General features: G+C 36.7%; 1 protein-coding gene across 1 annotated transcript in view; it reads right to left on the bottom strand.

The window, feature by feature from the left end:
- ZMYM2 (zinc finger, MYM-type 2) overlaps window positions 1-24524 on the bottom strand; it is a 124024-nt gene that overhangs the window by 23663 nt on the left and 75837 nt on the right. The window contains exons 11-19 of the mRNA XM_011959052.1: window positions 21771-21921; window positions 19260-19432; window positions 12772-12937; window positions 12053-12087; window positions 6990-7119; window positions 6206-6321; window positions 4557-4728; window positions 2782-2907; window positions 1051-1145 (exon numbers count right to left, since the gene is read on the bottom strand). Of these exons, the coding sequence (XP_011814442.1) occupies window positions 1051-1145; window positions 2782-2907; window positions 4557-4728; window positions 6206-6321; window positions 6990-7119; window positions 12053-12087; window positions 12772-12937; window positions 19260-19432; window positions 21771-21921 (1164 nt within the window). The remainder of the gene's footprint in view (window positions 1-1050; window positions 1146-2781; window positions 2908-4556; window positions 4729-6205; window positions 6322-6989; window positions 7120-12052; window positions 12088-12771; window positions 12938-19259; window positions 19433-21770; window positions 21922-24524) is intronic.

Here is a 24524-nt window from a genome sequence, read left to right as displayed (position 1 = left end):
TCTGTTGCCCAAGCTGGAGTGCAATGGCACGATCATAGCTCACTGCAGCCTGGATCCTCCTCCTGAGTAGCTGGGACTGTAGGCACGTGCCACCATGCCTGGCTAATTTTTAGAAGTCTCACTGTGTTGCCCAGGCTGGTCTCAAACTCCTGGGCTCCAGCAATCTTCCCGCCTCAGCCTTCCAAAGTGCTGGGATTTACAGGTGCACTGTGCCTGGCCCCCTTTTCACTTTCCTGATGGCATTGTTCGCAATGCAAAAGTTTTTAATTTTGATGTAGTCCAGTTTATTTATTTATTTTTCCTTTTCTTCCCTGTGTTTTCGGTATCTTACCAAAGAAACTGCCTAACATAAGGCCATTAAGATTTAGGCCTGTGTTTTCTTCTAAGAGTTTTATGTTTTTAGCTCTCACATTTAGGTATATGGCTCATTTTGAGTTAACTGTTGTGTCTGGTGTCAATGAGAAGTCCACCATCATTCTACTGCAAGTATTCTCTCCCTTTTCAGGTTTTTTGTTCTTTCTTTTGGAGACAATTTGTGAAAGCTATCTTTCTTAAGGTATTTTTAAAACCTGCTTTATGTTGGAAGTCAGAAACACAGAAAGTTGGCAGAATACTCTAACAATTACAGTTGTTCACGCATGTAGATCTGGTCTACTGAATGATCAAACTGTCCAGCATGTCTTTCCATGTGTGTATGCCTAAAAGACACCAGAAATAATAAACTGTATTCTTCAACCCCGCTGATAATCTCATCAGAAATAATGATGGAAAAAAACAGCTCCCTTTCTAGAAAACAGTCTGAATTTTTGTGAAAGAACTGCACTTATTACTTTAGCAACTGTTTTCTATTTTGACCCTGCATCAAGAAAATTTAGTTGAGGTATCAACTAAACCTGAGATATTTTTATTACTTAAAAATAGATTACCTCTTAAATGATTTTCCAACCTAGAAAACAAAATATGTTCCCACATTCTCAGGCACAATAAAGATCACTGTATCCCTGTTTGCCTATAGAGAGATACTGTTATATAGGCTATAAGTGAATGTACCTTTTTTTTAGATCGAGGTCTGGGCTGTTCCTCATATTCTTCACCAAAAACAGGTGGTAATAAAAATTCATTCTCCATATCAAGCTCCTCAGCAGCTGACAACCAAATCAGAACTTTATTTTAAACGAAATAGCACAAGGTTATGTTACATAAACACAGCCAGCAAATAACCACAGGATGTAAACCAGCACTCGTACATGGGGACAATCTGGGCTGGGCTGGGGAGTAAATGACTCATTGTATCTAACGTGGTTTGTAAGTTCTGACAAACCCTGTTCAAACTCCTAAAAACATATATAAAATGAGTATCAACACAGAATTTTCATGAAAATGTATGATATCAGAAAAATTACTACAGTCTGGAATCCAATTATAAGATCTAAATAGTATCGGTACAAATCTGATTCAATCTATTAAATGTTTTTTTACAAAAACCAACGTTTCACATTCTACTCAGTGTGCTCATTAGCCATCCATGGATTAGGAAAATAATGAGGCCGGGCCCGGTGGCTCACGCCTATAATCCCAGCACTTTGGGAGGCTGAGGCGAGCGGATCACAAGGTCAGGAGACTGAGACCATCCTGGCTAACACAGTGAAACCCTGTCTCTACTAAAAATACAAAAAATTAGCCTGGCATGGTGGCGCACCTGTAGTCCCAGCTACTCGGGAGGCTGAGGTAGGAGAATGGCATGAGCCCGGGAGGCGGAGCTTGCAGTGAGCTGAGATCCGGCCACTGCACTCCAGCCTGGGCGACACAGCGAGACTCTGTCTCACAAAAAAAAAAAAAAAAAAGAAAATAATGAAAAGTGACATGCCTATTTTACAAAAGACTTGAAAATAATTTTTCCTTTGAAGGTGAACTTAATTTTCAAAGGGATCTTAAAAAAATGCTATATATATACACAATATATATATATATATTTTATATATATACTTTTTTGAGACAGAGTTTTGCTCTTGTTGCCCTAGTTGGAGTGCAACGGCGCAGTCTTGGCTCACTGCAGCCTCCACCTCCCAGGTTCAAGCAATTCTGCCTCAGCCTCCCAACTAGCTGGGATTACAGGTGCTCGCCACCACGCCCAGCTAATTTTTCTATTTTCAGAAGAGACGGGGTTTCATCACATTGGCCAGGCTGGTCTCAAACTCCTGACCTCAGGTGATCCACCCACCTCGGCCTCCCAAAAATGCTGGGATTACAGGCATAAACCATCGCACCTAGACGCTAACAATTTTTTTAAATTAAAAAGGACACAAACACTTCTTTAAACTTTCTATAATGAATTACTTCTAGAGATTTTTTTTTTTTTTTTTTTTTGAGACAGGGTCTCATTCTGGAGTGCAGCAGCACAATCTTAGCTCACTGCAACCTCTACTTCCTGGACTCAAGCAGTCCTCCTGCCTCAGCCTCCCAAGCAGCTGGGATTACAGGCATGCACCACCATCCTGGCTAATTTTTATATTCTTTAGTAGAGATGGCATTTCACCACATTGCCCAGGCTGGTCTTGAACTCCTGGGTTCAAGTGATCTCATTCCAGAAGTTAACTGGTAAGGTGGGTTTTTTCAAAAAAAAAAAAATGAAGTTAACTGTTAAGGTGAGTTTAAAAAAATAACAACAACAAAAAAAATATGAACACTGTTAAAGGCAATGACACAAACATCAAATGGTAAATTATCATAACCACAGTTGACTCCACAACTCAATCCCATAGTCATGAAGGTTTTGAGTACCTCTGGGAAAATCTATTTCAATGTCCAGATCTGGTTCGTATGGTACATCAGGCATGCTGGACTGTGTCTCTGGGTCAGAGTTCTTCAAAAGATCTGAACCAATTATAGCTGTTTCAATCATTACACCTGAAATCAATCCATACTATCATTAGGAATCAAAACAGAAAACCCCAACGGTATCTGTATTTAATCTGGCAAAAGCAAGTCATTTAATTTTAAATGCAATATAAAAAAATACATTTAATGTCACAAAAGGGCATATTATATATATAACTATATCAAAATGTAAACCACTATAAACCTCATAATTATAATTAGTCACAAGCACATGAAAACTTTCAATCCTATAAATTTTATAGGAAGACTCCCTTCAAAAGCTAATAGGTATGCTTTGATAGTAAAACAACTTCAACAAATAAAGTATTTCTAAAAGCAACTTTTTGTCAAAAATAAACTAATGAGGGTAGACAACTGTAGTTTTCAATACTCTGAATTTTGACCTAGGTTTCTCAAGTCGTTCAATATATGCTTATTAACAACTGCCTTTTAATGGTTCGATCAATTGCTTTCAAGTGTTTTTGTGTTATAGTCATGGTAAGAAATGCATTTTATCCAGCACATACTGCAAGGTGATGGCAGAGAACAGAAAGACATCTGTATACACACTGGTTTCACAAAATAATACTTACCCTTTCTATGAGGGATTCACATTGTCATTTTTTTTTACCCTGCTCCACTTAGTTTTTCTTTCGTTAAACAAAAACACTGGTTGCAACCCACTAAATTAATTTCACAACTTCTTACCACAGTGCTTCAAAAACACTGTCTCATTATTAAATCCAGAGAAAATTACAGTATTTTGATTGTCCTCCAGGGTAGGGTAAGAATTAGCTCAAGGTTGAACTAGGACTCTGGGTATCAAGAGAGGGTTAAGGGTGGAAAATAAATATTCTAAGTGACTTAGAACCATCCACAACACACTCATCATGTTATATACCATGTAGCGCAAGCACTGCCCTAACAGAGGTTAAGATAAACTCTAGTTTTGATAATGCAAATTATTTTATCAGTATAAGCGATAAAAGAAAACTAGGGGCTGGGTGTGGTAGCTCCAACCTGTAATTCCAGCACTTTGTGGGCAGGCAGGTCAGGAGTTTGAGATCAGCCTGGCCAACATGGTGAAGCCCTGTCCCTACTAAAAATATCTAAATTAGCTGGGCGTGGTGGCACGTGCCTCGTTAATTCCAGCTACTCAGGAGGCTGAGGCAGAAGAATAGCTTGAACCCAGGAGGCAGAGATCTCAGTGAGCCCGGAATCGTGCTACCGCACTCCACCCTGGGCAACAGAGCAAGAGTCCATCTCAGAAAAAACAAAAAACAAAAAACTAGGGATAACTATTACAAAAGAAGAGTTCTGATCACTATCAAGTTATTATAGTTTTGTATCTGCACTACTCCATTAACAAGAGTAACTCTGAGTGGATTTTACAAGTCAAATCCTGCTTAAAACAGAGAACAAAGACCAAATTCCTGCTTCGGATATCTGTCTGAGGGCACCTGGCTAAATATAGTGTAGATCTCTTAATATAAAATACATTTTTGTTACAATGCTTTCCTCACCCCTACATAAATTGAAACAAAATTATATGCCCTGGAAAGTAATGTAATACTTATAAATAACCAATGGTAACAATATTTATAAATAACCAGTGGAACAATACTTATAAATAACCAATGGTAACACTTATTCGCCAGGTATAATTTAGTGCAGCTCACTGTTGATGTTGGCAGTCTCTGTTTTCCCCTCGTCTTCACTCATCATATCCGTCATTGTAAGCAACTCGGTATCGAGAGGATCTGAAGAAACCTTGCTCTTTAGCTCCTCGATTGCTGCGGGAATCTTCCCACTGCTGTCCAATGGAGCAGGCAGAAAAACAGGAACTGGCACCTAATTAACCAAATCATTGTGAGTTAGGTTTACTAAACATTAAAAGGTATTTTCCAAATTAAAAATTACTCTGACCCATGATCTACTTTATAACATCACACTGGATAAAAGCTTTGAAAAGAACACATACAAAACTAAGATGTTAACTGTGACAAGAAAGCCTAGAATACAAACATCTACTTTTTGGAATACAAATTAAAGAAAAAGAATTTCTGAAGTATTTCTGTCCCCCAGGGGACTGCAAGCCCTGACACAATAGTGTTCTAAGTACTGCAAGTGATTTGGGATCAAATAATATTTTATATGGAATTCTACATTTCAGTTCTAAACCTTATGACTTCACAAATACTTCTTCTTTTTTTTTTTTGAGACAGAATTTCGCTCTTGTTGCCCAGCCTAGAGTGCAATGGCGCTATCTCAGTTCACTGCAACCTCCGCTTCCTGGGTTCAAGTGATTCTCCTGCCTCAGCCTCCCCAGTAGCTGGGATTACAGGTGTGCGCCACCACACCTGACTAATTTTGTATTTTTGGTAGAGACAGGGTTTCACCATGTTGGCCAGGCTGGTCTCGAACTCCTAACCTCAGGTGATCTGCCCATGTTGGCCTCCCAACGTGCTGGGATTACAGGCGTGAGCCACTGAACATGGCCCACAAATATTTATTTTGAAAATGAACCCAAATATAAAACTCAATATGCATAGAGCAGGCACAGACATCTGCAAAATGTTACTTGTGAGGATGAACATATACATAGTTACACACAAAGCAATCAATCATGACAACAGAGATACAACCAAATCTAAGTTAACTGTTGAAGAAAGGTAAAGATGGTTTTATTAGCTTCATGAAACTAGTAACTACAACTACAGTTATCCTCAGTATTCTAGGGGATTGGTTCCAGGATCACCTGTGGATGGATACCAAAGTCTATGCAGACTCAAGTCCCACACCCCTACAGTCAGCCTTCTATACAGATTTTACATCCTCAAATAATTTTTTTTTTTTTTGAGACAAGGACTTGCTCCGTAGCCCAGGCTGCAGTGCCGTGGTGCAATCACAGCTCACTGCAGCCTCCATCTCCCAAGCTCAAGCAATCTTCCTACCTCAGCCTCCCAAGTAGCTGGGACTACAGGTATATGCCACCATGCCTGGCTAATTTTTGTATTTTCAGTAGTGACAGGGTTTCACCATGCTGCCCAGGCTGGTCTTGAACTCCTGGGCTGAAGATACGCCTACCTTAGCCTTCCAAAGTGCTGGGATTACAGGCAGAATACTGTATTTTCAGTCCGTGTTTGGTCACGGATGTGGAACCTGCCAATATAGAGGGCCACCCATATTTATTGGGAAAAAAAAAAATCATCCACATATGTGGATGCATGGAGTTCAAACTCTTGTCGTTCAAGGGTCAACTGTACATTGTTTTCCCAACTGTGCCTGCTCAATCTCAAAATGGAAAAGAACTTAAAATGTGACTTACAGGAACAGGAACTGTAGTAGGAACAGGAATATTCTGACTGTACATGTGCATAGGAACTGGGATATACACAGGCACAGGGATAGGCACTGGAACATATTCTGTCTTCCAAGTATCATCTAAAAACACAAAACATATTTAAGGAGCAACGTTAACTAACACTTATATACAGGTGCTTAATGTTAAAATAATTTGATCAAGAAAAATTTAACTACCTCAGTACCTTTTCTTTTTCTCTAAATTCCCAGTTTTTACAAGTTAGGTAACTTAGAAAGCAGCAGCTGTTCTAACTTACAGAAAATACAAATAGAATTTAGGGATTTTTTTTTTTTTAAGAAAAGAAAACATCCTTTAAAAACACTATATAGTTTCAGATACCCTACATACTCTCCTCAACAACCTCCCCAAAGGCTTATTTAATCAAATAATTAGAATACAGATAACACTGTGAATTTGATAAAAAATACATATTTGAATAATTTCATCTCATTCTGACAGGAAGGAAACAGAATTGTTACCATTACGAATCACAGGTAAAGAGGAAATTTTTCATAAAGTATTTTTTCACTTTGACATAATTTGTATTCTAGGCCTTTATCAGAGATTGATCATAATGATTTAAAATGAGATGCTGTATTCTCCAGGTAATATCTAAAATTAGATAAGCAAAATCAACAGAAAATGACAAATTGACCAAATGAATCTATCCTGGGGGCTGTTCCATTCAAGAAAAGCATGTCAAGATGAAGGTATGGGGAAGTATGTAAGTCACATTGTCCTAAGTTACCTGTCTGACAAGATTTGGTCTGCATGTGAGGTTTACAGTAAGTAGCTTTTGTCATTGTTAAAGGTTTGCAAAGAACTGCTTTGTTCTTCATCTCTTTGTTAGGTGTTGGAGAAGGGGGTGGTGCTGAACCCTATGAAGAAGCAAAGAGAAACATTTTTATTTTGATGTCTAATTTTCAGTACTTCCTGGTGTCAATGAAGGATTTTCGGTACTAAGAAGGGAACACACAAAAGCAGAAGAGGATAACCAAATTATGCTATTATCACTATGTTCACCATACTCTTAATCTATAAGGATCAATATGAATCTATTCTAACTACTAGCAAAGTAGTAGCAATTATTCATTCTATAGATTTATATCACCTTCAAAGGGTACCATCAGAATGATTTTAGAAAAATACATAAAGACAATCTAACTTTTAAGTACAAAATCAAGATTGCAAACCTGAACTACGAAAACACTTAGGCACTTTTAAATTTATTTCAGAAAAAGATCTTACAGTTATTATGGCTCTCTGATACTCTAGCTCCCTCTGCTGGATAAATGGCATTAAATATGATCACAAATTTGAAAAGAAAAACGAAAACAATTACCAAAGATATCCTCAAACTTTACGTTGTGTATTTCCTGTGGCCCCGCAACGGCAATTTCTGAAACCTGTTCTACAGATGCAGTCTCTCAGATATTTTGCACTAAGTTCACCGTAGCATTATTTGCATTGCAAACAAAACAAAACCCCACATAAATAAAATCTGAAATAAGCGGAAGATAAGAGCATAAGGGAGTAAAGGTAAGGTACTCTCCACATCACCTATTGATACGGAGAAAATGTAGGTACGTAATTCAGAATAGTTGTGTTCTATACAGTTGCCCCAATGACTACTGAACTGCTGCTTCAATGGGAAATACAAGATTAGGTTCCTGTGAGCCTCTGATTACAATGTTTTCATCAACTGATCAATACATAATTTTGTTAAAGATACTTCATACAGTATTTTTTTTATAATAAGACAGTATTTCATTAGAGCATTTTTGTGTAATACACTACTGAGATAAACACAGTACAAATACAGCACACACATACTGTACATCACTCACACAGCACATGCACACTGTACAGTACGCCACACATATATTGTACAGTGATCACATAAACAACACTGAACACATACTGTTTACTGTACCTTTATGCAAATAAAGTCCTAAAAAATATTAAACAAAAATTAAGCAGTCAAAGTTTTAAAAAGCTGGCCGGGTGCATTGGCTCACGTGTAATCCCAGAACTTTGGGAAACCGAGACAGGCGGATCACCTAAGGTCAAGAGTTTGAGACCAGCCTGGCCAACATGGTGAAACCCCGTCTCTACTAAATATACAAAAAATATATAAATAAGTAAATAAATAAATAACTAGCCAGACATGGTGGTGCCCACCTCTAGTCCCAGCTACTCTAGAGGCTGAGGCAGGAGAATCGCTTGACCCTGGGAGGCGGAGGTTGCAATGAGCCAAGATCATCCCACTGCACTCTAGCCTGGATGACAGGGTTAGAATTTGTCTCAAGAACAAAGCAAAAACAAAACAAACATTAAGGAAATTTCACTGTGGATGGAGCTGCAGGATGTGTGATGAGACACTGCACTGTGTGGTCTGACCTCTCAACCTTGGTGTGCCGCATGAAAACCGAGGTTGTAGAACTGGCTCTTGTGCCTTGCTGACAGTGTCAGTGATTTTCTTACTCAAACTGGCTTCAAAAATTGTGTCGGCCCTGGCAGCTTAGCTTTTAACCTCAGATCCTTTTGCATCTCAAGGCATGTTCTCAGTAGTGCTTAAACTTGAGACTGTGCTCAAGCATAGGGCCATTTTTCTGTTTTATTGACAATTTTTCCCAAGACAGAATTCCATTCTGATATCACCTTCCTTCATGTTGCCAAAACCTTCTACGCTCATTTGCTGTGTGATGCACACTGTGTTTTTAACATTGTTCTTTATAATTTCTGTAACACCTTTTCAGTTTGATCAAACATTTTCCCAGCAGTTATCAATAGCCTATTGGTGGGTACGCAAATTTGAAATCCATGAATGAGGACTGACTGCACAATTACCTCTCAGTGTATTTGTACTGACTGCACAATAATCCTTAGTGGAGGATTGGTTCTAGGACCACCACCATCCGCCAAAGCCCCTACCCCTACTCCTCATACCAGAATCTGTGCACACACAACTCCCAGTCAGCCTTTATAGAACTCACCCATATGAAAAGTCTGCCCTCAAATTTGCCTCACAAATCCTTTATTTTCCATCCAAGTTTGGTTAGGAAAAAAAAAACAAAAAAGCCACGTGGAAATGGACAAATGCAGTTCAAATCCATGTTGTTCAAGGGTCAACTATACTTAAAGCTACTGCTGTGTGACCTCAGGCAAGTCACTCAATCTCTTATGCCTCAATTTCCACCATCGTGTAATGGAGAGAATAACTTAGCAAACAGCATCTGTTACATACCAGCCACTAGGAAAGTCTGGTCTGAACTGGAAAATACTCTACATCCCAAAAGAGAGGATCTAAAGTCACAGACGTCCTGGGATTGCTCAATGTTGCACTTCTTGCCATTCTGCAAATACTACTTTATGTCAATAAACTATGCCACTTGGTGAAAATCTACACTTGAACCAAACTTGTTTTTTAGAATGTTTTTTACTTTTTAGTCAATAGGCAGGATCCAGTTATTTGTGTACGATGAAGTAGGACCCAAAAGAACAAAAATTATAATGACAAAAGCCACCATCTGCTGACTATTTGCTAGATGCCAGGGAGTATGAAAAGCACCAAATCTTATTGCACACTCCTAACACCACAAAAGGTAGGACTTTTTATCACTCCCATTTTACATATGAGGAAACTGAGACTCAGAAGTGATACAACCTGGCAAGAGGCACTGAGCTAAAAGTTCTGAAATCAGGATTCAAGTAAGATTCATGAAATCAGGATTCAAGTAAGATTCATCTGATGTCAAAGTTTACGTTCTTCACTATACATACTGCCTCTATGAAGTCTGGAACAAAACAGCTACACCATGGTTTAGTATTTATCATGAGGCAGGTACTACATTCATCTTGATTTTTCAAATAAACTTACACAAAGAACAGGGAAGTAACTTGCCCAAAATTAAACAGCTAAGCTCCTATCCTTTGAAGTTTACGGGTGGAGAATTAGAAGATTCCAAAAGCTTACAAAGAAGAAAAGATGGGAGAGGACTTTATATGACAAAAGGCAACAGCTGCAATGGCAGCCTTACTTATCCTTCCCTATCAATAATGCTTCCTCTATCCCTCCGTCATATAGTTTGGTTCAAGTCCTGTAGGAGGAGAAAAATATTTAATATCATGCTAATAGAAAGGGTTTCTGGTCAAAAGCACACACCTTTGAAACAAGGTTGAGGACTTGCCTTATAAATATAAGTATATAATAGGGAATAGTCATCTTTCATATCCTCAGCATGGATGAAAGTCTCTGGTATTAAAATCAGATAATTCAAGTGAATACTTTACATACTTCCAAAATTATCTGATTTTAAATTATTTCCATAAGGGGGTGTATGGATAGAGAAAGCAAGGAAAAAGTATTCTTACTTTTCTAGGATTCTGTCCAACTATTAACATCAAAAACAAACACTGAACAGAATAAATGTAAAAATACCAATTTTCATCTATATCAGTGATTCTCACTTCTGGTTACATATTAGAATCCTGAAGAACTTTTCTTTTTTTTTTTTTTTAATGGAGATGGAGTTTCACTCTTATTACCCAGGCTGGAGTGCAGTGGCACAATCTTGGCTCATTGCAACCTCTGCCTCCCAGGTTCAAGCAATTCTCTTGCCTCAGCTTCCTGAGTAGCTGGGATTACAGGTGCACGCCACCACGCCTGGCTAACTTTTTGTATTTTTAGTAGAGATGCAGTTTCATTATCTTGGCCAGGCTGGTCTTGAACTTCTGACCTCAGGTGATCCACTTGCCTTGTTGCAGGGATTACAGGCCTGAGTCCTGTGCCCAGCCAGAACTTTTTTAAAATACAGAATTTTGGGGTTGGAGCCTAGGCACTGGAAGGTTTTGAAAATTTGCCAGGTGATTCTAATGAGTAGTCAGCACTAGGAACCACTGATCTGTTCTTTTGTAACATAACAAGAACTAGCCCAGAGACTTTATTGCCGATAAATGACTCCTAAAGAGTTTCCCGCGGATAAGGATACGAGAAACACCAGGATCCACCGCTGGTGACAGCTGTAAGATGCAGCATGCCAAGGCCAGGCAGTGCCCTAGCACTCTCCAGAGAGTGGCAAAAGCATTGCCTCTTATCTTTAGTAGTCATTAGTAGCATCAACCTATAAAACTCTTACAATGCTAACAGAAGTAGAATTTGATATATTACACCAAAAGAAAAATAAACAGGAGGAAAAAAATCCAGGACACTTTGTGTATTTCCCAAATTTTTAAACTCAAAAAATTCTAGCCACCAACATGTATCTTCAGATCTCTACTTGAAAGATAAATGCATAAAGCCATTACTAATCTGCCTCAGCCTATTCCTTCAGCCTCATTTTCCATTATTCCACCAAAGATCCCCTTCAAGCTTGGCTCTAGTAAGTAGTTCTGCCAAATACACATGTGCTTAGCACTTTATTATTCTCCTATTTTTCATGCCTATCTGATAATCTTCTACTCAACTGTTTACAGTCAGCTTATTCGTATCTTTCAGAACAAATACAGTCATTTCAAACACACTATTGCCATTGTCTTAAAGATGCATCTATTATGGAAACATCCGTCAACTCAAATATCACTTATGTCTATTGCCCCATTGTGAGGAGAGGCTATAATTAATTCTCCTTTACATTCCTTAGCATGTATGACAGTCTCTGGTATTAATATAATTCAGCTGAATACTCCACTGTCTCAGTTAAGCAAAAAAAAAAAAAAAATTACTGTTATGATCACATTAAATTGGCCTAATTATTTTTTACCCCGTATTAAAAAAATCACAATTTAGCACTCCATTTCACCAATACTTACTGTCATTTTGGTTCGAGACGTCTGACAACCCTGATCTAAAAAACATAAAAAATTTAAAATAAGACAAATACTCTTTCTTCAGAATTTTCTAAATCCCTATTTCTCATTAAATTTCACTAATTTAAAATGTGACTAAAGAAAATATTTTAGACATTTGAAGGGAAGAATTTCAAATTTGTATAAAGTATAGAAATATACAGGTAAATAAATGAAATTAAATTAATCCTTTTTTCCTTTTGTCCCCTCTGAAAGTATACACTGCTTTTGGGGAAATACTATTATATATTCTTAGATTTATATCTTAAAAGATATATATATATTTTTAAAAATTACAGCTTCTAAAGGGTTTTTGTTGTTCCTCCCAACCTACTCCCTAGCAATTCGATTTGCTAAAAATAATTTGCATTTAAAATTGCAGATGACACCATAGGTAGATGTCTATTCTTTTTTAAAATTTGTGTTATAATGCTGTTTAGCTTCTCCTATCAACTACACCTTGTTTTCTCAATTAGCATGAAATTTCAAAAAGACAATAAAACAAAAAGCAATACATTTATAAAAACAACATACCAGGGTACTTCAACCCAGAGAACCTACGGAATTTAAGTTGCTATTAAGCGATCTCCAAAATCAACTATTCATTATCAGTGTTTTGGATTCAGAACTACGTAAAGACTGATTTACAGGGTTTTCAGGTTATCACCTAAATTATTACATACCATAATGCAAGTTTTCAGGTCCTTTCTGAGTTGTCATGTTGGGCTCATTTTGCTGACAGTAGAAGCGCAGTAAGCAGTGTTGATCACAGAAGTGCTTCATTTCCCCACGCCACTGAACTCGCTCTTTAAGAGTTCCTTGAGATTTACAACAGTCACACCTTGCAGCCTTAATTTAAAAAGGAAGGTTTCAGACATTGCAAATTATTTTTGAAGATTTCCAGAAGTTTATCAGTGATTATTGCCAAATGTGATAAAACCGTGACTGATAAAGAAAAATAGAACTATAATATAAATCATTTATAAACAGTAAAATGTACAATAAGTAAAAGTGGGAGGAAAAAAAAAGAAGCAATTTCTCAATTGACAAAGTTCCATCCTATACTTACCAGGAGTCAAAGACCAGCATTACAAAGGTAGGATAACTAAATACATATTGGTAGACCAAATCAATCTATTTTAATGTTTTTAAATACTTTTGAGGGCCATATAATATACTGGTAGAATCGTCTCCTACCATTATATTGAACATTTATGAGTAATGAACGGATTTCCCAGGTTTGTTGTACAAGACAAAGGTAATTTTGAAGCAAGCTCTTATGACGGGAAATTTATGGATGTTAACTTGAAATATTTCAGTTTTTCAACAGTTTAATATAAATTTGAAAAGCTTTAATAAATTTATTTAGTTTTAGTAACAAGAACCTTGAGTTCATGTTTTTAAACACTCAATGTTTAAATGTTCTGAAAACCAGTAATATCAATAAGACAAGCGATTTGACCCACATCTAGGAAAACAATCAGCCCAATGGTCCACAACTTAACTTGCAATACCGAAAAATGATACAAGAAAAACAAATTAAAATTCACAGAATGTACTTTACTTTGGTGAATCAACAATCTTGAGACAGATTTTTGTTTTTAGAGATCTTAATTTCCCTAGATTTTGCCCATTTTCACTATTTCTTAACATCTTGACTAATGAGTGTGAAGAAAATATAAACGATATATCTTCAAATACAGAAAAATGATATAATTTCAAATACAGTTCTTTTCATAATTTAAGTTTCTGATCTAGAAATGAACTACTATTATTTTTTTCAATTACCCTTTGGCTTACCAGCTTTGAAATTTTGACAAAGTAATAACTGTTAAGTATTTTGCAGTTCATAATAATTGTGGCTACAGCTTTTCCTTTATTACTCTAATCTAGAGTTTTACACTGTGGATTTTGAAATTTCTCACGTTATAATTTCAACAGGAATTCTACAAATGTCACGTCAAAATTCCTGGTCAGGAATATGAACAAATGACTATGTTGACAAACAGGTCTTACGTAACAAACATACCCCAAGGTTAGAACACAGGCTTTTTTTTTTTTTCTCGAGGTCAGGTATTTCTCCTGCTGAATAAATGTTAAGTGAATGAAGATTTATAGTACAAATTATGACTACTAAGTGATGCCAGTATCACGACTCTTGTCCAAAACCTTGTGAATCCAAATTTTATACTGCTGATGGTATTATGTGATCATCTCAGTAACAACAGCACTTAATATCAACCAAGATCATATTTTCACTCAATAATAAAAAAGTCCCTTTGTTAAATTCTCACCAGCGAGACTGTTTTTCAAAATAACCATAGAATTGTTCCAGGGTTTCTTTTCTTTCTTTCAGTTTCTTTTTCCGTTTTTACAATTTATGCTCAAAAAAAGAGACAAAGCATAAAGGAAGGAAATGGAAGCTTAATACTTTATTCACTGATTCTGAACAGCGCAAGAACCAAAAGTAGAGTTACAGCCTGACTACATTGTTCACTGAGAACCTGAAATAAGAGCCAAACCCATTGTATCTTCTCTCTATAAATCTTCACAACAGCCCCGCAAAATGGGTACTGCAAACTAAGATCTAAAAAGATTAAATAACTAAGGCCAAATATTAAAAATGCAGAGAAAGGATTCCAAAGGCAGACAACCAAGTCAAAACCTAGGCTTTATCCTGTACACTAAGCAATAAAGACAAAATGAGTTACTATAAATGAGTAGAGAATAAATATCCTAACACAATACAAATAAAATGCTACAAGAAGATTCTCGATTTAACCTTTAAAATAGAAATCTGTATTAATTCAAATCATTACACATACTACGCTGACTCTTAGTAGTAGTATTGCCATTTATACAATCATTTGGAAGATCGAGGGCATAAAATCAAACACATTCCACCTAAAGAATTTGAACAATGGAATCACTTCACCGTTCTACAATTAGACACTTGGTTTTTATAGAATCAATACCTGAAGCTCCCTTCTTCTTTTAAAGGTTCAAAACAAATTTAGATAATTTCCCTCTACCCAAAGAAAAAAGGGGCAAGATTAACACCAATTTACAAATGTAAACAAAATAGGCATCTATTTTTTCAGCCTGAAAAAATAGTAAGTGAGAACTCCATACATTCTAATAATTCCAAGTTTACTGCCATAATCAAAATTTTGGAGGTTGTGAACTTTTGTTTCTTTTACATCCACTCATGCAAACTCCTAGTAAAATGTTTGGAATTCAGCTAAAATATGATGGCCAATTTAAAAAGATCATTAATGATCATCATACCTTACCAACCCCAACACAACTCCACTCTAAGATGCATTCCCTAGCCATTTGCAAAAAATAACTATTAAGACACCATTAAAAATGAAATAAATGGAACATAAGTCTCTGGTTTTAAAAATACTGCATCATCTATTTTGTGGTTTTCTTGTCATTGTGAAATCAAGGATAGCAAACTAAGGGGGAGGAGAAAAAAAAAACAAGTCACAGGTTCAAACAAATCTAAGTAACAGCCAGGTACTAAACTCTGATTCAAAAACCTTAATCCAATCTATCAACTAAACAGAAATTTCATTTTCAATAACTAGCAAAAGGTCATTCAGCCTATCCTGACCCAGTCCCTTTCACTTCTTGGATAGTTTCAACTTTTCATTTTGGGTTGATATATACATCTTTTCAAACTTTCCTATCTATTTGTTCCCTAATTCACCAAACAAACCTAATATTCCAGGGGAGAACCATGAATACGAAAAAGATAGGGGTATTTTACAGACATTTTAAACAGAAATTCTTTATGACTTCTCAATACAGCTGAGCACAGTAGAGTGATTCACTACAAAAAAAATGCAGTGATAAAAGGTGATTGGGTACTATGCAAAGCATAGGAATTCTCTGGTGACCAGAAATATATATTTAAAGCAATATTTGAATATTAAATATTCTTTTCCTAAAATTAATTTCAAAAACAATTTTAAAACATGGATATAGCAGTTTATAAAGAAAAATTACAGAAGTCTAATATTATTAACTTAAAGCCCATCAATCATACTGTTAAGACTATTAGAGGGCATTTGTATTAAGAATTTAATATTGCCACCGTTCGCTACTTGTTTGGAAAACAAATCAAAATCTGTGTTAAAAACCTGTGCAATCGGAAGTAATATGGTTTAAGAAAAGCTTAGGTCTTAACAGACACAGCATTGGGAAACAGTGGACCTTTGGAAATATTATCTTTACCAATTTTTCAAGCACCTTCTAGCTATTACTGCATTACAATACTAAATCCTTTTTTTAAAAAACTTTTAAACTTACACAGATCAAAAGAACTATCTGGTTTTCCATTATGCCTGGAAACATTTACTTGAGGAAAAGTAAAATCTACTTCTTTCTAAAAAGGTATCTGGGAGAAGAAAAATACATTAGTTGTATTTTCAGCATCTTTTGGTTGCATGATGTCACAGGTTTCTTACTGCAATTTAGAAGAGACAGGATTTAATAAATCTCTATTTTAAATCTAGAAGCAAACCATGATATAAACCAGAAAACACAGCTCATTCAGTGACTTGTCAAGTAAAAAAAATTTTTTTTTTTTTTTTTTTGAGACGGAGTCTCACTCTGTCGCCCGGGCTGGAGTGCAGTGGCCGGATCTCAGCTCACTGCAAGCTCCGCCTCCCAGGTTCACGCCATTCTCCTGCCTCAGCCTCCCCAGTAGCTGGGACTACAGGCGCCCGCCACCTCGCCCGGCTCGTTTTTTCTATTTTTTAGTAGAGACGGGGTTTCACTGTGTTAGCCAGGATGGTCTCGATCTCCTGACCTCGTGATCCGCCCGTCTCGGCCTCCCAAAGTGCTGGGATTACAGGCTTGAGCCACCACGCCCGGCCAAGTAAAAAAATTTTTAAAGCATAAAACTAAATTTAAATAAAAATGTAGAAGTTATTTATACTATAGGTAGTAGTCTCTCAATCTAAAGTGCAAAGATACGAGAAGGTAAAAATACAATGTGTGTGCATGACCATTTCAGGCTGAAAAAATAGATGCCTATTTTGTTTACATTTGTAAATTGGTGTTAATCTTGCCCCTTTTTTCTTTGGGTAGAGGGAAATTATCTAAATTTGTTTTGAACCTTTAAAAGAAGAAGGGAGCTTCAGGTATTGATTCTATAAGTTTACTCAGAGCCTCTTAGTAGTCTACATTGTTCCTTTTTCTAAAATGCCTGTTTGTATAAGGTATGCTTACTTTGATACTTAAGATTCTGGCCTCAAGTGATTCTATCTATCTATTTCCCCGGCCCAAGCAAGATTCTATTTAAATAGAACAAATAAAATAATTCTGAGACATTACTAGATTTTAATGTCTTGAAACATTATTTTAGCCATGTTAGATAATATGCTATCCTAAGCAAAAAAACGCAAAAAGAACAAAGCTGGAGGAATCATGCTACCTGACTTCAAACTATGCTATAGGGATACAGTAACCAAAACAGCATGGTACTGGTACAAAAGCAGACACATAGACCAATGGAACAGAATAGAGAGCCCAGAAATGAGGTCGCACGCCTACAACTATCTGATCTTCGACAAACCTGACAAAAACAAGCAATGAGAAAAAGATTCCCTATTCAATAAATGCTGCTGGAATAACTGGCTAATGATATGGAGAAGACTGAAATTGGATCCCTCCCTTACACCACACACAAAAATTAACTCAAGATGGATTAAGACTTAAATGTAAAACCCAAAACTATAAAAACCCCTGAAGCCAACCTAGGCAATACCATTCTGGACACAGGAACCAGCAAAGATTAAGATGCCAAAAGCAACTGCAACAAAAGCAAAAACTGACAAATGGGATTTAATTAAAGAGCTTCTCCAGAGAAAAGCATGCACACATATGTTCGTTATAGCACTATTCACAATAGCAAACACTTAGAGTCAACCTAAATGCCTACCAATAGTAGAGTGGATAAAGAAAATGTGGTTCATATATACCCTGGAATACTATGCGGCGATAAAAAAGAGATTACATCCTCTGCAGGAACATGAATGGGACTGGAGGCCATTATCCTTAGCAAACCAACACAGGAAAAGAAAAGCCAAAGATGAGAACACAAACACATTAACAGGGGAACAACAGACACTGGGGCCTACGAAAGAGTGGAGGGTAGGAGGAGGGAAAGAATCAGGAAAAATAACTAATGGGTAGTAGGTTTAATATCTGGGTGATAAAACAATCAGTACAACATGACCCAAACTGACCTATATAATGATGGGTCATTTACCCGTCATTTACCATGCCCCAAATTGACCTATATAAAAAACCTGCACATGTACCCCTGAACTTAAAAGTTAAATTTTTAAAGTGGATTTAGTATAACACATACACACATTTATAGTTTCAAATTAAATGTTTCTGGTCTCTACTTAGCATTCCTTTCAATTTTAAAGTCCCCCAAAACTCACAATTAAAAAGACGAAAAGCCAAAAAAGAGCAAGATGTTTTTAAAATATATCCCAAGTATCCAAAACAATCACCTGCTAACATTCAACACTGATAACATAGTCAAAAGTATTTCTATTTAGCTGTGCACGGTGGCTCACACCTGTAATCTCAGCACTTTGGGAGGTTGAGCAGGGCAGATCACCTGAGGTCGGAGCTCGAGACCAACCTGGCCAACATAGTGAAACCCCGTCTCTACTAAAAGTATAAAAATTAGCTGGGCGTGGTGGCGCACGCCTGTAATCCCAGCTCCTTGGGAGGCTGAGGCACAAGAATCGCCTGAACCTGGGAGGTGGAGGTTGCAGTGAGCCAAGATGATGCCACTGCACTCTAGCCTGGGCAACAGAGATTCCATCTCAAAAAAAAAAAATTCTACTTAGTGAAATAAAGACACAATAAATTTTAGAAAAACATCCATTTTGTTAAACTACAATGCTGAAAATATAGGTGTATCCTAATCTTTTGGTAATGCTTAAGTTATTAAAAAAAGAGATATACATGCTACTTCAAACAAGCAGAAATGACAAGACAATTTTAATGAATATTATCAGGGCTAGGCCTTAAGTGTGTGCATTTTTAAAATAAATGAGTTGCCAGATTTATAATGGTAACAGCTACAACGTTTTTTAAGACTGGTTAAAGTAGCTGCTATAATAAAGGAGTTACTCGCCTTGTAGTACCAATCCTGAAATTTTTTACAGCAGTCTTCACTGCAGAAATCTCTCACAACACCATCGAGTTCTTTAGTTGCTCCCTTCTTACACAGCTGAGAACAATAGTTGCAAGTAACACATCTCAATCCTAAACGTCTTGCAAAATCCTGTTTGTATAATAATTTGCAGCCTGAAAAATATAAGGTTTATATATTAAAACAAAAAACACACAAAAACTAATTATTGAGCAGAGACAGATCTTAATTGGTCAAGATTTTTCCTCTCCTGATCAAAACTGTAAAATCTACTATAATCAATATCAACCTATACAAATTAGAACAGAATATGGGATATTTTATTAGATAACATATTATCTAACATGGCTAAAATAATGTTTCAAGACATTAAAATCTAGTAATGTCTCAGAATTATTTTATTTGTTCTATTTAAATAGAATCTTGCTTGGGCCGGGGAAATAGATAGATAGAATCTTAAGTATCAAAGTAAGCATACCTTATACAAACAGGCATTTTAGAAAAAGGAACAATGTAGACTACTAAGAGGCTCTGAGTAAACTTATAGAGATGTTCAACTTAAGCAGGCATTTTAGCTAATTTTTCAAGCTTACCTGTCTTACATGGACCTTCAGGGAAATAAAACAGATTTATTGACTTGCCCAAAGAAAACACTTTTGTTATCTAGTCCTTTAATGAAGTATATCTTTTTTCTAGTACATAAACGCATTAAGTATTTTTACATATCTTATTTATTCCCTATAACATCTCTACGAGGATCAATACTCTATACTTACACTGTGCTATGTAAGTAGAATGACTTACATGTTATCTACTAAAATCCTATTCATCCTTTCATAAGGACCTCAAATTATACCCCTACCACAAATGCTGCCAACATCAAACTAGTTTAAAATGACATTTCCTATCTGCAAACATGAACTGCAATTGTTTTCTACATAATTTATTTAGCAATCATTTATGTACTATTCTATGACTTCTGTCACCTTGAACTATATTTTTAAATATTCTTTAAAATTTACCTTTTTAGCTTTATCTAACTAGAGTTTGATGGTAATACTAGGTATTATGTGTTTTGTTATTTCTGACAGGTTCTAGCAGAGAACTAGGTGCAGTAAGAGAAAGCAAAAAATATGTCATTAAACAGGAAAAAAACACACGTTCTTTTTTAAAATGCTATTACCCAGCTGAATGTATAAATCCCTCCAACTGAAAATTATCTTCTTGAATGTCAATTACCTACTTGCTGCTAATTGTCTATTCATTTTAGTAAAGTCCATATAATCCAAATGGCAGACAATTAATAACATATATGAGCAATCAACATCAGTATGTTCAGATTTATGAATCAGCAAGAATGTCATTGCACAACTCAAATGTAAAAAGACTAATTCAGAATCAATCTTTTCAATGAAACATTATAAGATTTGTCATTTTTCATTATAGCTTTGCTCTTAACAGTGAAACATGGTTACTTTCCATTCCAGGTGAAATGTACAAAATTAAATTTAAATAGGAATGCCTTGTTTTATAAGGCATTCCTTATAAAGCAGCACCCTCTTACGGACATGACTTTACATTACATGTTAAGACTGTAAATGAACGCACTAGTTGAATGAACTGATAAATCTTTTTATTTTGCTGTCATTCTCCACTGCTGACATTTAGGATTTTCCCACCTTTCTCTTACTCCAAACTAGCAGTTAGGAATCCATAGAAAAAGCAGATCTAGAAAAAATTATTCCTCATTAAAAAATTATAGGTAAAGATAGCAGACAGGAAAGCTGGGAGTTCAGTGCCAAGGGCCAAAGAAAGAATAGAAAGCGAAAGCCAGCTTAGAGCAAGAATGTCACATTTGGGAATAGGAATAACAAGAACCCCAAAATCCATAGCTACAATCCTAGTTCCTATCTCTGGATAAGTAGATTTAGAATTTGAATTCATCTGTATAATCTGCTGCCTGGCACCAGAGCAGCAAAAGTGTAGGTAAGAGGAAAGGGAATTCTTGAACATACTAAAACAGAACCCAGTGTTTCCCTGGCACCCCAAATTGAATACCTAAAAGCATCTTTCCATTTTAGTACTGCCACATGTGATTTTCTTTCTGGTATACATATTGAAAACCTTTGCAGGTTAAGTAGTGAGCTGGGCAGGGAAAATGGAGCTAATTTTCAGAAAACAATTTTAATCCACTTGGAAAACCAACTTTCAGATCACAATGTGTAGGTTTAGAAATAACATGGTATGACAATGCTTTTATTTTATTCTAAAACTTTAATGAAATAAGTTACCAAATTTTTAGAGATAAAACCATCTTGAAGCCCATGTCTACAAACACATATAAAATAACAAAACAAGTCAGTAGAAACGTAAACTCAATTTTTTTGTTTGGCTACATTAAAATTGTGCAGCCACTCTGGATATATTAAAGTATTTTGGCAAAACACATTAAATATCAATAAATGTTATGAACAACACTGTATATACACTTGCCTTCACTACAGAAAGGTCTCTTAACGCCAGAGAAATTTACTGTTTCATGAAGAGTCTTCTCCTCTTGACAGTATTCGCAATATGTAACTATGCAATGCAACTTCTTATAGTCATCTGAACAAGTTTTGCTGCAGAACTGATGCACTTTGTTCTAAATGCACAATGGGAACCTTGGTAAGTATATGATAACCACCTCAAGAACAAGCTTAAGAAATAAACAAGCCACTTTCACAGAAGCAAAGTTAAATCATTTACCTATTTAATGTTAAGATCCTTGGGGATAAATTTCCTACAGGCCATGGATGCCTAGTTTAACGAATTCACTGCCAAATTTAAACATAGCTCCACAAAATTCACTGCCATTAGCTACCCTAAAATTAGTCAATGAAAGTAAAAGTATCACTAAATAAGATGATAGACTGGTGTTGCTAACATAATTGGAGAAATGGGAAGAAAATGACGGAAAATACAGCATAGGTAAACTAAAAAAAGATAAAAATTATGACACTAATAATATTTTCAGTCAAAAAGAAAAATCCTTTGTCGAGTATAAACAAGTAGGCTCCACCACATCCCCAGCACACACCTTAACAGTAACACATCATCATGGGTAAAGCATTCAATCTGGTGTCATCACACAGTGTGCTGCAGAACTTGAGACTGAGTTGTTTCCTTAGGAATATGATTAGCGTCTCCCAGGCCCAAACCCACGATAGCCAGAGTTACTTTTCAAATATCCACCCAAGCAGGTATGAACAAGTTAAAACTTCCAGGGAGGCAGCTCTGGAAGTTCTCTCATTATTGAGCAGGCTACAGACTAAGTCTAAACCATCTACTTTACACTTAGCAAAGACATGTGAAGACCAGAGTAAGGAAGGTGAGGGAGTCTGGGAATCAACTCAAGTAGTAAAACAATCATTAGTGGAAAGTTGCCCCATTATGACTGTGTAATTTATAAAAGGAAGAAGGTAACAAAGAAGCCACATGGAGTGAGGAGCAAGAGACCACCGAATTCTCAATCTCCCAGGGGACACGCTCAACTCTCATTCAGCGTGGCAGTGCCTCTTAACTGCTTCTAACACTTAACCTCCACATAAATAAAAGCAACACACCAAAACAACTACAAAAGTGGGGTGGCACTGACATAAATGCAGCGGAAAGGACCTCATCTTGATCTAGTACCAAAATTCAGTGTATGCAGGATCTTCATTTTCTATGACACTATTATTCTGTGTGCTTGCTAATGGATTTCTTTCTTCATTCCCTCATCACTCCTTTATTATCTCTTACTGGGCCTTCATTCTTACTGCTGTTAGTTAAAGGTTATCAGTCACTAAGAATCATCACTGGATGCCAACAACAGTCTCAAATAGGGACTGGTTTACATGATCTGGAGACAGCACCGAAGAATAAACTAAAAAATGTTCCAGTCACTAAACGGTTAAAATGAAATTTCAGGTTTCCAAAGTATTTTAGAAATCATGTAATCCAGGCTGGGTGCAGTGGCTCATGCCAGTAATCTCAGCACTTTGGGAAGCGAAGGCGGGCGGATCGCCTGATGTCGGGAGTTTGAGACCAGCCTGGCCAACATGGTGAAACCCCATCTCTACTAAAAATACAAAAATTAGCCAGGCATGGTGGCGTGCACCTGTAATCCCAGCTACTTGGGAAGCTGAGGCAGGAGAATCGCATGAACCTGGGAGGTGGAGGCTGCAGTTAGCTAAGATCACGCCATTGCTACTCCAACCTGGGCAACAGAGCAAGACTCCATCTCAAAAAAAAAAAAAGAAAGAAATCATGTAATCCAGTTCTGGGTACCACCCTTCACCTAAGACTTACATACTGAATGACTCACCAACAGCTACTAATAAATTTTTGGCTCAAGAACAGTGCTAATACTACATCTTCTAAATCTTGTATACCATTTTATCATATACTCCATGCACTACCTCCCACCCAGCCCCACCCCAAAGGAGTGAAAAGAAACAATGGCCAAAGGCAAGCATTGCTCAAGAAAGCAACGGGCAGCCTGGGCAGCCTTGTCCATCTACCCGTCTATTACTGCCCCCTTAAGAAATAAAAGTCAACGATCAAAGTTGTTGCTAATTGAGACATGTCAAAGCATATTAGTAAACTAGTAAAAAAAAAAGGAAAAGAAAATAAACTTGTATTGGGATTCATAGGCCACTATTCTTTTATTAAAACACAATTATGGCCGGGAGTGGTAGCTCATGTCTGTAATTCCAGCACTTTGGGAGGCTGAGGTGGGCGGATCACTTGAGGTCAGGAGTTCGAGACCAGCCTGGCCAACATGTTGAAACCCCATCTCTACTAAAAATACAAAAATTAGCTGGGCATGGTGGTGCCCACCTGTAGTCCCAGGTAGTTGGGAGGCTGAGGCAGGAGAATCACCTCAACTGAGGAGACAGAGATTGCAGTGCATTCCAGAGATCATGCCATTGCATTCCAGCCTGGGCAACAAAGCCAGACTCTGAGGAAGGAGAAAAAAAAAAAAGAAAGAAAAACAAAAACAATTACAGAATTGTATCATTTTTTTTCTTTTCTTTCTTTTTTTACTTATACTTTAAGTTCTAGGGTACATGTGCACAACGTGTAGGTTTGTTACATATGTATACATGAGCCATGTTGGTGTGCTGTACCCATTAACTCGTCATTTGCATTAGGTGTATCTCCTAATGCTGTCCCTCCCCCTCCCCCCAGAATTGTATCATTTTATAAATGATAATGTGGCAT

Source organism: Colobus angolensis, unplaced genomic scaffold, assembly GCF_000951035.1.
Source record: "Colobus angolensis palliatus isolate OR3802 unplaced genomic scaffold, Cang.pa_1.0 Scaffold113, whole genome shotgun sequence".
Taxonomy (NCBI): Eukaryota; Metazoa; Chordata; class Mammalia; order Primates; family Cercopithecidae; genus Colobus; species Colobus angolensis.
This window is presented reverse-complemented; position numbering and strand designations above follow the sequence as displayed.